The sequence below is a fragment of the Polypterus senegalus genome, chromosome 3 (assembly GCF_016835505.1).
Source record: "Polypterus senegalus isolate Bchr_013 chromosome 3, ASM1683550v1, whole genome shotgun sequence".
NCBI classification, from domain to species: Eukaryota; Metazoa; Chordata; class Cladistia; order Polypteriformes; family Polypteridae; genus Polypterus; species Polypterus senegalus.
Window position 1 is genome coordinate 233,318,351 of NC_053156.1, and position 17,507 is coordinate 233,335,857.

Below are 17,507 nucleotides of genomic sequence, written 5' to 3' on the forward strand. Positions count from 1 at the left end.
ATAAATTCAATATATAAAAATGTTAATTTTAATTTATATATCTTAGTCATTGTTAGTATAAAAACTGCTATCTCTAGTGCACGCTTAATTAGAAAAAGAATGTCCCAAGTATCTTTTTTGAAGTTGATTGAGCAATTTATCTATTTTGGCTAATTTGCATTAAAGGGAAACATGGCTTAAAAATAATAGGCTTGTTAGTAATTCAATAAAAGACATCCAGTCAGTTTTTGATTATTGTGCACATGTGAGCACTGCACATCACCATCAGTGTAGCAGTTTACATAGCCAATGTTTAAAGGAATAATTAATTGAAATTTGAATAGGCATTATAATCTAAAAAACCTAAAGCAGAAGGTGACATGGCCCTACCTGACTTTTAATTTTATTACTGGGCAGCAAATATATTTTTATTGTATGAGGAAGTCAAGAGTGACAGAGAAGTATGTAAGAGTTGTACAGGATATGTATGAGGGAAGTGTGACAGTGGTGAGTTCTGCAGTAGAGTGACGGATGCATTCAATGTGGAGGTGGGATTACATCAGGGATCGGCTCTGAGCCCTTTCTTATTTGCAGTGGTGATGGACAGGTTGACAGGTGAGATTAGACAGGAGTCCCCTTGGACTATGATGTTTGTTGATGACATTGTGATCTGTAGCGAGAGTAGGGAGCAGGTTTAGGAGACCCTGGAGAAGTGGAGATATGCTTTAGAGTGGAGAATAATGAAGGTCACTACTGGTAGCATGAGGCGATACCTGGACCCTACAGAGGTTGCACAGGTAGTCCAACTTCTCCAGGATGGCACATCAATACGTGTCATTGCCAGAAGGTTTGCTGTGTCTCCCTGCACAGTCTCAAGGGCATGGAGGAGATTCTAGGAGACAAGCAGTTACTCTAGGAGAGCTGGAGAGGGCCATAGAAGGTCCATAACCCATCAGCAGGACCAGTATCTGCTCCTTTGGGCAAGGAGGAACAGGATGAGCACTGCCAGAGCCCTACAAAATGACCTCCAGCAGGCCACTGGTGTGAATGTCTCTGACCAAACAACCAGAAAGACTTCATGAGGGTGACCCAAGGGCCCCATGTCCTCTAATGGGCCCTGAGCTCACTGCCCAGCAGCATGCAGCTCGATTGGCATTCGCCATAGAATACCAGAATTGGCAGATGCACCACTAGTGCCCTGTGCTTTTTACAGATGAGAGCAGGTTCACCCTGAGCACGTGACAGAAGTGAAAGGGTCTGGAGAAGCCATGGAGAACATTAGGCTGCCTGTAACATCATTCAGCATGAGCAGTTTGGTGGTGGGTTAATGATTGTCTGGGGAGGCATATCCATGGAGGGTCACACAGACCGCTACAGGCTTGACAAAGGCACCTTGGCTGCCATTAGGTATCAGGATGAAATCCTTGGACCCATTGTCAGACCCTATGCTGGTACAGTGGCTCCTGGTGCACGACAATTCCTGGCCTCATGTGGTGAGAATATGCAGGCAGTTCCTGGAGGATGAAGGAATTGATACCATTGACTGGCCACCACACTTTCCTGACCTAAATCCAATAGAACACCTCTGGGACATTATGTTTTGGTCCATCCAATGCCACCAGGTTGCACCTCAGACTGTCCAGGAGCTCAGTGATGCCCTGGTCCAGATCTGGGAGGAGATCCCCCACAACACCATCTGTCATCTCATTAGAAGCATGCACCGATGTTGTCAGGCATGTATGCAAGAACACAGGGGCCATACAAAGTGCTGCGTACAATTTTGAGTTGCTGCAATTAAATTTTGGCAAAATGGACTAGCCTGCCACATAATTTTTTCACTCTGATTTTTGGGGCGTCTTTGAATTCAGGGCTCTGTAGGTTGATCATTTTCATTTCCATCAAACGATGTGGCATCCTTTCGTTCCTAACACATTACCCAGTCTATATCAGTATAGATATCCAGGAGGATTTCTTTTTCCCATTGAGATCTGATGTGTTTTCAAAGTGTTCCTTTAATTTTTTTGAGCAGTTTATATTTGGTTCCCTAAAGAATCATCCTCTTGAAGGCTCCAGAGCTAATCTCTGTTTGTTTAGATGCATAACAGACTTCATAAATGAATATAAATAGATGGTAACAAAATTTTTAAATTCCAGTGTGTGCCTGATTTTAAAAGGACTCTTGCTACAAACAAAACACAGACGAGTTCAGATTTTCTTGATCTCTTAGCATCCTGCTAGATAGTCTAATAATCAAATATTCCTGTTTTATCCACATTAGAGTCATTTCTAAAGCCCAAAAAACAATTTCATACGTAAAGAACCCTTCCCAAATTTAGAAAGTTGTTTGTCAAGCAATGGAATCACACAACCCAGTAAAGTGGCATTAAGGAACCATTATTTTTAAAAGTGCAGTCTAAGCACAACATCCCTTTATTTATAATATAGTTTTTTATTATCTAACCTAACATTTTATTTGTCTTTTAATAGCTTCTGTACATTGCTCAGATGATGAGATGTGTCAACATAATCCCTCAAATCCTGTTTAAAGTTTGCTTCCTGTAGTACAGTGTCTCACAGCTTGTATTTATAATCGACATTCCTTTTTACCATGTGTAGCACTTGTGTTTTTCTACATTAACCTACATTTTCCAAGTTTTTGCCCAGTTCTGAGACTTGTTCAAGTTTTTTTGAATTGCTTTTGCTTTCTCCTCAGTCTCTGCCATTCTTCAAATTTAAAAGTTTTGTAACAATAAAATTAATGTTATTAATATAAATCAGAAAAAGTAATAGACACATGACTGGGCAATGAAAGGACTCCACTGATGTCATCATTCCATGTAGAGCATTCTCCCCTTATCTGTGCTCTTTGTCACCTGCTAGTTAATCAACTTCATATCCCGTTTTGAAGGTTATCTGTGCAGTTTCTAGTTTCAAAATTAATGTTTGGTGTGTGACTGCATCTTGGGCTTTTTGAAAGTTTAAGTAAATTATGCTGTATGCCTTTCTTTTGTTGACTTTTGCAGTTTCCTGTTCAAAAATTCTAAAATATTAGTTTGGCAAGATCTTCCTCTCATAAACCCATGCTGAAAACATGCCCTAATAATTAATAACACTGAAAAGACAACAACACAAGCCAACATTATGTCACATTTAATCCTGCTTATTCAAGTCTATTCATTGTGGAACATGGATTCACTTTACTCTTTTTTTATCAGATGCTAATTTTACATGTTTTTACATTTTTTACCTAGTTCCATAGTTAGATAGACTGAACTGTGAAGCCCTGCTTAGAAAGTTTTCATCATGATATCACATGATGAGTGTCTCTTATGAAAGGTTAGTCACTTACATATTTGGAAGGTAACCATGCTTGTGTGGAAACTGGGAGTCCCAACGCTGACATTCATAGCCATTTTCTGTTTTTGAAACTTTGCCACGGTAGTCTTCTCCACTGCAGTAAATGCACTCTTCTATAGAACAGTAAGTGAAAGGATCATTAAACACAGCTCTCAACTACTGCACTCACAATTTCCTACTCTAGAGCCCTTAGGAGGTACTGGGTGGTAGCCAGGCCAACTTTCTGCTCCTACAGAATTGTTTCTATTGTTTTTTAATCTTTATACAATAATTGCATTTACTGCCTCTCACAAAAATGTATTTATTTCCTTCAGAAAGGGAAATATCATTAGTTTTAAAAGAATAACCCCCTTTATTACTTACCTGTATTCTCACATACTTAGAAATATCATACCAGCCAAATAATAATATGCTTACAGTGATGAATAAATAAACAGAAAATCTGAATAAATGTTACATTGTTGTAAATAACAAATGTTTTTCTCTACAGAGATAGGGCATTTTTCCTTATGCCCTTGCAATTTGAAATACATACACCATTTCCAAATAAACTTATTCAGACAAAGTTACAACTCTATTACAATATATATTTATTTTTTTATCCCTGATACTAAAAAACAATTCACAGTAAAATGAGAGGTCAAAAATCAGGCAACATATTTCACCAAATGACAACTTGATTCACATAAAGGGCTTCATTCCTGGGGGTAACCCTTTCACAGTAATTTTGGAATGATGATTTTTACTAATATATTTATCAGATTTCATTACCTGAAATTCTTAACTATACATTAAGTTAAGACTACACAAGTGTAAGTGTGATCTGACAAACTTCACCAATATGCCAATATACACCAGTATAACTTACAGAGATGGATTGTGTTCAGGACAAATATTATACACTTTACAGGCACAAACCTGACAAAATGTTATGGGAATCTTTTTTTTTTTTTTTTATTTATTTAATCTACAGCAATACTGCAATCAAGTTCTAGGGGCAAGACTAAGAACATCCTTGGGTCTACAGCCAGTATTTGAGGGCAAGACTGAACATGTGGATTTTATGATTTGGATATCAAATAATTTTTTCTCATAATTAAAAAGAAAATAGTAGGGAAACAGTAAATATGTATGACTTTTCATTAAATTATGTTTTGGGATTCTAGGTAAACTTGCTTAACAGCAGAAAAGTGTAGGATTAAAGATTTTTTCCATTGGTAAAAGAAAGTCAGTTAAGGCACAGGAAATAATTGGCATTGTTATAATTAGAACACACAGGTAAGACTGGTGAGTTCTAACAATATGGTGTAATAAAGTATACTGTATTAGGGTCCCTACAACCACTAGAATTCAAAATGTTACAGGACTGGGAATGAAAGAGTTTTTAAATCCTGATTGTAAGATTTCAAGCTTTAGAATCAGATTCTGTCTAATCTGTCTAGATTCTGACAGATTAGAACTGACCTTTTCTAATCTGCATCTGACATAACTCGGTTACAGAAAGCTGCTGGAGCACAGTAACTTTACTCTTAATTTGTTGTTCAGAATTTTTTCTTATTATTTTGTTTACAAGCCAACATATAGAGGCAAATGTATCAAAATATTCTAAGAAGGATTTATGAAAAAAGGCTATCATATTTTGTTGGCACTAAACCATTTCAGTTTCATTGGAAAAAGCCTCACTTTTGTTTTGTGCTTCTTACTCTTCTTACTAATGTCTTTAAGTTCAGTTTGTTGATAATGATTGTCGGAATATTTTTAGTACTTCACCATCTCTACAGTTTGTCCTTTTACTATTGTTATAAGACAAGAAGGATGAGAACATGTAAAATCTATAGCCATATCCCTTGAAGAAACAGACTGATGACATTATGGATTTACCGTTGCAGTCAGGTATTGAGCAGTGTTCCCATCTTACAGCTGGATCTGTTGTGTAGCACCATGGTGAATTGGGATCATTGTCAGGATTTCTACAGTAGTTTGACACCAAATCAGCCGTTGGGTGAGTTGCTGGGGTAATGCTACAATACAAGAAAAAAGATTGCAAAGCTTTCCATAAGTAATAAAGCAGAATAGCTTTTTAGGATATAACATTTGAAAAGTATATTCAACATTTTCTCATTAAATCCATATTTGCCAGTTACTCCAGATAATCTTTTAATTTGAAGCAAGAAGAATCCATGCTTAATTCCAATTATTTCCCTTGTTTTCCCCCAGTGGGAACTTTTCTACAATCCTAGAATCTAATCTATAATCCTAGATGGGATACATCACATACTATACTAGCTCATTATTTAAAGATGCTGATCCACAAAATATACTTTATTAATTTCAGAATGAAAATGAAGTACACAGAAAAAGTATGTGGCATTATATTAGTGAAATCATATGTCAAAAACTGAACCTTGGTCCCAGTTTCAGCAGCATTTAGATAGCAATCTTTAACCCAGTTGCTACAGGAAACAAATTATGCATTATGTTTTAATTATCACTCAATGGCAAAAATTTGGTTTTAAAAGTGTGGAGGATTTCTAGTTGGAGGGGATCTCAAATTTAACAACTGAAGCTGCTGATATTGTTGACCTGGGATTACATCAAATTACAGGACTATTTGCAGACTTTCTAGGATAGTTTCAAATTTTCAAAGTAAAGCATGCTCAGGGCATGCTGATAGCCAACTTAATGTGCTGTGTGATGATGTCAGTGTCTCTAATAATACTTTCTAGATAAAATGGTATAATGTGCCACCAGCATAAGACAGTTCCAGGTTAAGAGTTCCAGTTTCAAGCTTTGTGTTCAAATCAACCTTCTTTGATTAATCTTTATTCCTTCATAAAGGAATGCATGTGATTTTAACTGGTTAATGTAAACTGGCCTACATGTTGGTGAGGTGTTGACTGAGTATGCCCCATGATGGACTGGCATCTTGTGCAACATTAGTTTTTCACTACTGCCCTGGTTAACCTGTAGAGCTCCAAGCTTGCAGTTTCTTTATAATGGACATGACAGCTTCAGAAAGTAAATGGATGATTTTAAAAAGATAAAAAAAGAAAAAACAAACAAAAATGTTTTAGACTGTGTAAACATTACACACAGATCTCCTCAAAACTAGATTAATACCAAGCAGATTAGAGCATATAAAACATATGCATTTATTAAAAAAGGCAAGACACAAAAGAAAGGTAAACATAGACAATAAATAAACTACAAAAATATAGAAAATAAGATAAATAATTAAAATGTAAATAAAAAATAACAAAACTGGCTGTCTCTCTGTGCCTGCCTCTGTTAATCACATCCATCTGATGGGATAACTTGTCTTCTTACCCACCTTAAGTTCTTCATTAAAACACTCCCTTCACTTTCCTCTCCCTCTTTCTCTCTTTGTTTTGCCTGTAGCCTTTTCTGTTTTCATCCCACTAGCAGAGCATTTCTGCCAATCTTACCTCCCAACTCCACACTTAAGATGCCTCTTCCTGGGATCACTAAGCTTCAGAATTTGGAATCACTCTATAGTTAGTCCAAGAACACCAAAGAAGAACTTCCAAGAACACCCGAAATTTTTTTTTTGCCTTCCAAATACTAATTTTATACTCTGGCTCAAAGTTTCCTTATATTCTTAGACAGGAAATACGGTGCTCATCTATCCTTTTCTGGGCATGCATGTCTTATAGTGGCTCAGAGTTATTTCCTTCTTTAAAATTTCTTCTTTGTATTTCTTTACTTGGGTTGAGGTTAGACATTACTTCAGAATCCTGGATATTATGCTTGCTCCTTTACCTTCTGCTACATCCTCTCTTCTGTGTAGCTGTTCATGCCTTTGTTGTTTCTCTGTTGTTCACCTTAGTTAAATGGCATATCTTACACTGTCAGCACTTATGTTTCTGTACTGGCATAACATTTATTGTATATTTCTTGCGAGTGTGATTTTTTTTGTCTTCATAGAGCATTGCCTAGCCCTGCCCCTGCTTTATATAGTACATCCCAGTGTGCAGTTCATCTGTCTGTATCTTGACAACTGAAATTTTCCTATTATGATTCCAAGGCAAAATATCCCAAAAGTAAATACTGTACTGACTCAAGGCAGGTTTTGAGCAAGATAACATTCAGTTTAACTTTAAGATATACTTTGAAATTATAGGTACTTGGGTTTGTGTGGGGTTGTGCTCGCCCATGGCTGACAGGTTTTTCCTGATGCTGTTTTAGACATGGTTCCTCTGTAGTCAACACCATTGTTTGTCTTGCATTCTTGAAGGTATACTGAAAACAAAGATAATAAGCAAAAGAGGTATGTCATACTAGTCATGGTAGTTATTATAATTATATTTGAAAGGTTTTCACAGAAAAATGCAAATTAATAATTGACAGAGCAAAAGAAAGAGAATTTTAAGTTTTTTGAAAGCAAAATGGAATTGAGCATGACAGTAATAAATACTGCTGAATGCACAAATGATGTGAACACAATCAGGTATGTTATTTTAAGATGGCCTCACTTTTAACACAGATTAAACTCAACCTATCATTTGTTGAGAAATCTCATATTTAAGCACAGTAGAAAGTCCACAAGATTCTTTCTATCTGAGACTAAATGGTAACAAGTTGCATGTTGATTAGCACAACTAAATAAGGTTTTCCTGTACACTGTGGAACTTTTCATCTTCGTTTCAATCATTTACTGTATGTGATTTGGGAATTTTCCTAATTGTTTTCTGATCCTTGTGTTTAATTATAACTGTGAATATCTTTTATAACCATTCTCATGCTTTGAGAGTAGGGCTCAAACAGAGCAAGGACACTTAGGTAAAAGACACTCTCTCAGTTACAAGCCCAGTTAGGCACTTGAGCTGACAAAGTTTTTTTAAAGCTCAAACTCTTCATATACTGTTGGGACCAGACCTGTGTCTGCATCCCTGGGGTCCTGTGAGGGTGACCTGTAAGGAAGCATACCCAAGCACAGAGAACCTGGTTACAATCTCATTAGTTGCCAACATTTCTGTGATGTATAACCAGAGTGTATCTTCACCCTATCACACCTTCATTCACCTTCAAAATGATTTCTGCAATTCTGGTTTCAAGGAAAGTTTGATGATCGTCTGGCATGATATACAGTATGAACAGAGAACAACAGGTTCACAACGCTACTTTCAGTATCCTGCTTCAGACCAAATACAATTACTGAATTACTCTTCAGTTGGTTCAACTACACAGACTTTCTGCAAGATACAAAATCATCTTCAAAACTTTTCTCTGCCAAATTATAAAGTTGTAAATTCTAACTCTCACTTTATTTCAGAAATAATATTGGAAAGGGATCAAATACAATAAACAGTTCAAAACATAATACACAATATAGTAGTCATATTATATATGACTATGACTGCTGTTTTCATCTTTAGCCAAGTCAGAGGTATTTCTTTTTTTAGTAATTTCTGGTGTGTGTGTGAGGGAGAGTTGTTATTGTTTGTTATACTATCTATCTATCTATCTATCTATCTATCTATCTATCTATCTATCTATCTATCTATCTATCTATCTATCTATCTATCTATCTATCTAAAACACATCATGATAAATCTCAGTTTCAAGTCCCTGATTAGTGTGGTGACTCTTTCACTTACCTACATGTGAATGGCCAAAATGTTCCTCCATATTCTACCCTTACTTTCAGCCAACCCTCTTTCTGTTTTTCTCTTTCTCACTCTGACTTACATAATTCAGTCCTTCCAGTTTTACAATTTCAACACTTCTGTAGTCAATTCTAACTCAGCCCTGCAATTATGTAGATAGTCAGAACTTAATTTGTCCCAAGGGGGAAATTTGGCTTTTTTACAGTAGCTTTTTAAATAAATAAATACATGAACAGGTAGATAAGTAAGTAAATAAATAAATATACACACACACTTTGGTCTGAATACAAACTAGAATGACCATAAAGCAAGAAAATTCAAAAGAAAGAATACTTCTGACTTGAGCATCACAGTCACAGTAAGGCATTATGTAGACATACTGTATTTCTGTTGGTATAAGCAAGTCCCAGTAGTGTTCCTTGACATGCATTTTCACATCTGGGTTCGTGTTGTACTTACAAGTGGTATGTTAAGATAGGGCTGTACCTACCAGCCTCTGGTATTCATGTAGTCACGGGCCTTTCATTGGCCTTGAAGTACCTGGGTTTCAAAGCAGCTCCCTAGCTGCCTGCATTATCTGATGAACTACACAATTCTAAGGTACCTATTCCTGTTGCAAACACAGAAAGAAAACTTTCACATACTGCAAATCTTGGTGAGACCTGCAGTTGCCCATGCCACTCTTTCCTGCCTGCAATGCTCCATCTTCAATGCCATTTGGATCTTGTGACAATAGCCTTTCTTACTTCTCCAAATCTTTTTTTATGTAGCATTTGGCAAACACAATTTAATCTTTTGTGTCATTTAATGGAGCCTCTTCCTAAGTCTGCCTCCAATTCAAATTATGTCTCTAGCTTGCTGAGTGTTAGTGTGTTTTTAAACATTTGAAAACTGATTCTGACTTTGCTGTGTTCATATATCAACACTTACTACCTTACAACTGTTAAGCTCATTCCTAATATTGTTTCATATTTTCACTTGAAGCTATGACTTCTGCAGTCTCCATGCAGTGGCTCAATATTCCTATAAAACTTCTGTTATATTTTTTGCTTTCTTGCTTTAAAAGTGTTATGCATAATAAAAAATGATTGAAAAGAAAATCTCAGTGATGATGGTTTGTTGTAAGCATCCTGCTTAAATGTTTTTTATCATGAATAAAAAACATATTCAGTTATCCATTTCTTCTGCCTTTCCTATTGAAAACTAACATATGAAAATTAATAACAAAAACACTACTTTATAATTGTAAAAGTATACAGTATGATGAAGTAACTTAAAGTCTTTCCAGTAAACACAGGCCTTGTGTTTATTTTTTATGTTTAACTAAACCTTCTGCACTTTATTTAACCTCTTGTTTGTCTAACCACAAATGTTTACAAATAGTAACATTTTAGCTGAGGTCCAAAAAATCAATGTGTATAAAGAGTAAAAGATTTACAGAAAAGGCCTTCCCAACCACTGTGATTAGTCTTATCCAGGCCTCATTGTGTTTGGTGGACAGAAATCATGTTGACGTTATGAAAAATTCTGTTTGCAGAAAAATGGAACAGTTTGTGACAAGACGGTGCAATGATCCATTAGAATAGTGTAACATGTTTCCACACCTTCTTCTCTGTGTTGCCATGTAACTACTACAGAGAAATAGGGTCTTATTCCTGATCTGAGAACAATAAGCTGTCCTCTATAGTAAGTACAGACTCCAGTCTTCTTAGTTACTATCCTATGTAAGTGAACACAAATAAAAGTACGTATCTTAACTTCCCTAACAGATTGACATTTCTCTGATGTAATCTCATTTAACATTACTGTCACTTTCCAACAGCTCTCTACTGTAGTTATTTTGAATGATTCTTCACCACTTACATTTCTTTTCATATAACACAGCATCCATTGTCCGCTGCACTGGGGTTGTTTTACTTGTATCTGTAAATGTAATGCATTCTTGCCCCTTCTGGATGTACACAAATGACCTAAGTTAAAAACGCAATAAATTAATAAATAACTTGAACATTTTTACATCTTCTTCATAAAATTTAAATAAACAAAAAAAAAATTCTATCTGCAGGAAGGAAGACAGCATCATTAGAGATAGGCTAGTGGACTCTTTGCCAGGATTCAGGAAAGACTATAACAGAGTAAATGTGACAGGAGTCAAGAAATTTTAAAAAATCAACATTATCTTCATTTAGTTGAACAGGAAGTGAAAATGCAAATAAGATCAGGTTTTCTACAACTGGTAGGCAAACCACCGAAATGTTCATAGAGTAAGCTAAAATGAATCCATGTGTAAAAGCTAAATAATTTGTATATAATGAATTAAAATAATCCTCTTCATTTTCACCTAATTGTATTATTAGATTATTCACTTTTGCAAAACTCTGCCACTTCTTAAAAATTTTTAAGCAGGTATTCTATTAAATCAGACTTTTGATCTTGAATTAAATGCTTTACCTGCATCTTTAATACTTGGGAAGCATAACAAATTAGACATAATATAAATATCTATCTTATGCAATATGTTTTAGCACAGACTGATTCTGGGCTCAGGAGTTATTCATTATGTGTACAGTATGTTTAGTGTTTAGTTCTTATAAATGAAAGTCAAAAGTGTGCTTCAAAAGAGTGACTTGCTTATAATGTAAGAATCCTTCAGTTTGAGTTTTGCCTGTGGATATTCATATTACATTTTAACTCTGATTGCTCTCCCCGTCAGTGTCAGTAAATTAATTTAAATGAGGAGTTTAACAATCTCACATTCATCGAGCATGTTTACAGACCAGAGATGGAGATGATCGGCAAAACCATCCTTGTCTCCGTGTGCATGTGGCGTCCTTTGCCATAGAGTTTAACTATGTAATGCTATAGAAAAACTTTAAAAAAACTCTAGTCAAACAAATTTTTTGCTGTACAGTATTTGTCTCTTAAACAAATTACATCATTGTATGTACAGTATACCAAAAGGGAATCACTTCAATTAATTGTGAATATTCTAATATGCTATGCCTCAATAATTTTAGAGTATAGATGTGAGTAAATTAGTGCAATCAGCCAAAATCAAATTGATTTCAGCTAGTTTGCTTCACTGACATATTAAAAGATATGATGATATTGTACAGGGGGTGATAAAAATAAAGCAACAACAGTATATTTCTGTCTTCTGAAAAAATTAATTTACTCATTGTCAGAATTGTTGTAATTAATAATGAATTATTGTAACTTTAATAACTAAACATAAATGAGTGCTAAATTAAACTAACTTTGAGGAACATTTAATTTATTTCTTCAGCCTGTATGCCAGCAGTTCTCATTGTTGGACAAGAACGACTCTTGCCTTTTATTAGTGGTTGACTGATTGTTGGCTTTCACAAATCTAACATAGTGTCATCTTCCAGAGTATATATATATAATTTGTTGGTAAATGTTTAAACACAGCAAAGCAGAACTGACTAAACTTCTGTATTAAAAAGAATTTGTGGTGGTGTTAATATTGCTTCATTAAATAAAAGACAAAAGAAATTAATTTACAAATAAATGTTGCAATAGCCATGTTGCATTAATCTTCATCCAAACTTGACTTTGCTACGCTTTTTTTGTAAGAAAACATTACCTGCATGTAAACCTTGTCTCAGAGTCACATTTTTCAGCACATAGTATATCACTAGAAGTCACATAAGAATTTCTGAGGATAGGCTTTATCCATGCTCCTTCTGTTCTCAAATAACCATCTAGTGGGCCTGCCTTCACTACAAAAAAGAATAAGCAAGAAATATGCACAGAAAAGTGTAAATTTGTCCAAGAAAAGATGCTGAAAGCTGAAAACAAATCTAAGAATTACTTCTATTTCAATTATTATGTGACAGCAAGCTGAATTCAATTAATTTTTGTATAGCTTACTTCAAAGAGTACAGGATTGAATATAAATTGAATGTAATGACCCTATAATCAGTATATAAATGACAGAAAAGAATAAATATGCTGTTTTTAGCTGTTTAAAATAATCAGTGTTTTATAGCCACCATTTTGACTAATAAAGCAAACTGACAACCTTGAATAACAAAGTGTCAATAGGTCTGATTTGTTTGATCAAACAGAACATTCAAAACACGTCATTGGGACATTTTATGCAATACTATTTTACCTACATGAGAACAAAAAACAAAAATCATATGTCTAACAAAATAATTCAGTCTGTCTCTGTGTCTTCCACAATGACTTTATTTCTTTGAAAGAAGTCTGCTTACCTGAATAAAGCCAAGTGAAAAGCAGCACAGCTGCCGTAGAGGAAACCATTTTGGTACTGACAACCCAAACCTCTGAAGTCTTTTGCAAATCTATTAGCTTTTCAATTCAGCAAACAAAGTGGGGCAAAGAAGTCAATGATTGTCAGCACAAGGACACACACTGACCAGAGTTCCTGTCAGGCAGTGTCCAATTTTCTTTCGTGAATATCAAAATCAGGTTGCATTGAGCACTCCTTAAAGTCCACAGCTTTTTCCAGTCCTAACATGTATTTTAAACTGTACAAAGAACCTCATGTTGGGGGCATCAAAACAAAAACAATAAAGCAAATAAGTTTTATTTACATGATGTATATTTATAGTGAACATTATGCAAGGCACTTCACAAATACAGTCCCATTGCACAATTATTTCAATTTATCTTTGACAATTTAAATACAAGTCATTTAAAACGACAACAACAACATTTATTTATATAGCACATTTTCATACAAAAGAATGTAGCTCAAAGTGCTTTACATAATGAAGAATAGAAAAATAAGAGACACAGTAAGAAAATAAAACAAGTCAACATTAATTAACATAGAATAAGAGTAAGGTCCAATGGCCAGGGGGGACAGAAAAAACAAAAAAAAACTCCAGACGGCCGAAGAAAAAAATAAAATCTGCAGGGATTCCATGCCATGAGACCGCCCAGTCCCCTCTGGGCAATCTACCTAACATAAATGAAACAGTCCTCTTTGTATTTATGGTTTTCACGGAAGGACTTGATGATGATGATGATGATGATCACGTGGACTTCTGGCTTTTAGTCCATCAATGCTGGGGCATCATGGTGCTTTGAGTAGGTTCGTGGGCGCAGGCCGCCACCACAGAGAAACCGGAAAAAGAAAAAGAAACAAGAGAGAGTAGGGGTCAGTACAGATTTTAGAGCCACCATGAATAGTTATTATGATGAATTGAACATACAGAGTATCAGGATTAAGATAAAGTGAAGTTATGAGAAGGCCATATTAAAGTAATGTGTTTTCAGCAGTGTTTTAAAGTGCTCCACTGTATTAGCCTGGCAAATTCCTATCGGCAGGCTATTCCAGATTTTAGGTGCATAGCAACAGAAGGCCGCCTCACCACTTCTTTTTAGTTTAGCTTTTGGAATTGTAAGGAGACACTCATTTGATGATCTAAGATTACGATTTGGAATATAGGGTGTCAGACATTCCGATATATAAGATGGAGCGAGATTATTTAAGGCTTTGTAAACTATAAGAAGAATTTTAAAGTCAATTCTGAAAGACACAGGTAACCAGTGTAGCGACATCAAAACAGGAGAAATGTGTTCGGATTTTCTTTTCCTAGTTAGGATTCTAGTAGCTGCATTCTGCACTCGTTGCAAAAGGAATGCTCTAAAATGTATAAGTTTCTAGAATTTTGGGAAATTCATTTGGAACTGAAACACAAAAGAGATGGATCTTTATCTCCATGATACATCTTACTTTATATCCCATTTAAAAAATATTTATAAATACTGTATCATAGAGATGCTATAGGCTATCACTGCATGTAGCAGATGGTCCATGCAGGAGTCCATTTGATTTTTCTTTCAATACAATATCAACACAGCCTCTTGCAAATTGCAACCTACCTTCTCCATATTAGTTAACTAGCAAAATACCCGTGCTTCGCAGCGGAGAAGTAGTGTGTTAAAGAAGCAATGAAAAAGAAAAGGAAACATTTTGAAAATAACGTAACATGATTGTCAATGTAATTGTTTTGTCACTGTTGTGAGTGATGAGTGTTGTTGTCATATATATATATATATATATTTACACACACACACATAAACATATATATATACATATCTATACATATACACATATATATACACATATATATATCTACATATATACACATACATATACATACACACATACATACATACACACACATATATACACACAAATACATATATATATATACATACACACACACATATATAAACATATATATACATATACATACATATCTACATATATACACACAAAGCTATTTCTTTTCAGTGCAATACGCTGCTTGTTAAAACGGATAACTCCCGCTCTTACGTGCAAGTCTGCGTGGATATTATGAACTATCGTATTTGTTCAAGTTCTATTTAAATTTTAAATAGAAGGAATTTTTATTTAGTCGACAGAAATATCTTTGGTAGGAATGGTAAAAACAGACAGGAATATTATTCCTGAATAAATCAACTCAAACCTTAAACAACTTATAATATTTTGCTCTCCATAAAAATATATCCTGTCTAAATTATACAAGTTAGAAATAAAGTAAACGTTAAAAGAACAAACATTCAAATTTCTTTACTCTTATGTAATTTTATATAAAAATAAACTTAGATTTTAAATATCCCAAAAGATTTTGCTCTCCATAAAAATATATCCTGTCAAAATTATACAAATTCAAATATGAACATGCTGCATAACAAAACCTGGAAATATAAATAAAATGTGTTCCTTTCAGCAATAACAAATCAAATCATTCAGTTGTCTTTGCTCATATGTCATTTTAGAGCTGGACGCCTGGCATCTTTTTGGCAACAAGTTCGTTTCTGTTTGGTGTGAGGTTCTGTGTTGTGGAGATTCTCAGGATGGATTGCAGGTGCTCATCAGTGAGGCGACTCCTGTGTGCTGTTTTGTTAGTCTTTATCACTGAGAAGAGCTTCTCACACAGATATGTGCTACCAAACATGCACAAGGTTTGAGCCGCATGTAGACGGACTTTTTTTGTTCTTCAAAGTCACCAAAGCGCCGTGCAAACTCAGTGCAGTGCTCAGTTTATCAGCAAAGTGCGATTTGGGAACACCGTAGTGACGACTTGGTTTAACATTACTTGGCAACAGGGAAAGTGGGGCAAGGTGCACTGGTGCATTTGTGTCTCCCATAAAAGCAGCTTCACTTGAAATCACTTTGTGATTGTGCACGGTAAAACGTCCGCTGAAGTGTCAGATTCTTATTTAATTCTTCTGCTTTCTGTATCTTCTGCATTGCATTCAGGTTACCCTGATGTTTTGTCTCATAGTGCCGTCTTAGATTAAATTCTGTAATTACAGCCACATTAGCTCCACAAATGAGACACACGGGTTCAGTAAACATATACTCAGCCTCCCATCGGTTTTAAAGGCTCTATTTTCAGAATCAACTTTTCTCTTCAGCATCGTGTGAGCTAGCTTCGCAATAACTTGCAGCATCATAAGCTAGACTTGATTAACGCGTAAGTGTTAGGCAAGGCAGCTGAAGCGCTGCATTATGGGATCTGTAGTTTATTGTGTTACCAGCGCTTCATATACCGGGCCATTAATAACAATAATACAGTATATAAAATGATCTCGCGGGCGGATATAATTACGCGGGCGGATGTGGCCCGTGGCCCTTGAGTTTGACACATATGGACTAAATAGAACTTGAAAAGATATATTTTTCAAATGTGATCGCAATTCAGATAGAGTTGACGCACTACAGCCTGCATGCCTCAATAAGTCATCCTCCCTCGCTCTTACTTTTTACCGTTCATCTAATGAATACACTGAGTATGGCTTTACCAAAACAATCATTGATGGCGAATAAAGTATCCATTATTCGAGTATGTAGATCGGGATATATATATACATATATATATACCAGCGTATCGCAGCGAGAAGTAGTGTGTTAAAAAGCTAGAAAAGAAAAGGGAACATTTTAAAAATAACGTAACATGACTGTCAATATACAGTATTTGTTTTGTGAGTGTTACTGAGTGTTGCTGTCATCAAGGATTTGATTATCATTATTTCTTTCAATCAGGTTCGTATTTGTAGGATGTGTTGTGTTCAAGTTACATTCCGTGTTTGTCAATCGTTGTAAAGATGACAGGTTTCATTCATCGATTCGTTTCTTACTGCATCAATAAACAGCTCGTCTTCTTCTTTATCTGAGACCTGACACACTGCATGCACGGGTTTTTTTACACTGTCTTCCTTTAGCGGGACATTGACTTTTTCCACCGTGTGCTTTGTTTCCGCAGTAGCTGGATTTATGAATATGCTTTATCAGACGCTTCATATTTTTGCTGCCTTTTCAATTGTGTAATTCGGTTTTTGTTCAGCTCTTTGGAACTGTTGCTTTTATCTGTGCACTGCGTCAGTTCACGTGAGCCTCGGTGTACATGCATCGAAGGTTCCCAGCTGTGCTGGTGCCATCTCGTGCTATGTCCATGGCTGTATTTAATGTTACCTTAGTCCTGGCACTTAAAACTTTCTCTCGCAGTTTCGCTG

The 17,507-nt window shown here is 35.5% G+C and overlaps 1 protein-coding gene across 1 annotated transcript in view; it reads right to left on the reverse strand.

Annotated features, from left to right (window-relative positions):
- plg (plasminogen) overlaps positions 1-13,326 on the reverse strand; it is a 62,900-nt gene extending 49,574 nt beyond the window's left edge. Inside the window, exons 1-6 of the mRNA XM_039748760.1 lie at positions 13,205-13,326; positions 12,571-12,706; positions 10,827-10,933; positions 7,482-7,596; positions 5,218-5,357; positions 3,329-3,449 (exon numbers count right to left, since the gene is read on the reverse strand). Of these exons, the coding sequence (XP_039604694.1) occupies positions 3,329-3,449; positions 5,218-5,357; positions 7,482-7,596; positions 10,827-10,933; positions 12,571-12,706; positions 13,205-13,253 (668 nt within the window). The 5' untranslated portion in view covers positions 13,254-13,326. The remainder of the gene's footprint in view (positions 1-3,328; positions 3,450-5,217; positions 5,358-7,481; positions 7,597-10,826; positions 10,934-12,570; positions 12,707-13,204) is intronic.
- Positions 13,327-17,507: the final 4,181 nt, after the last annotated feature.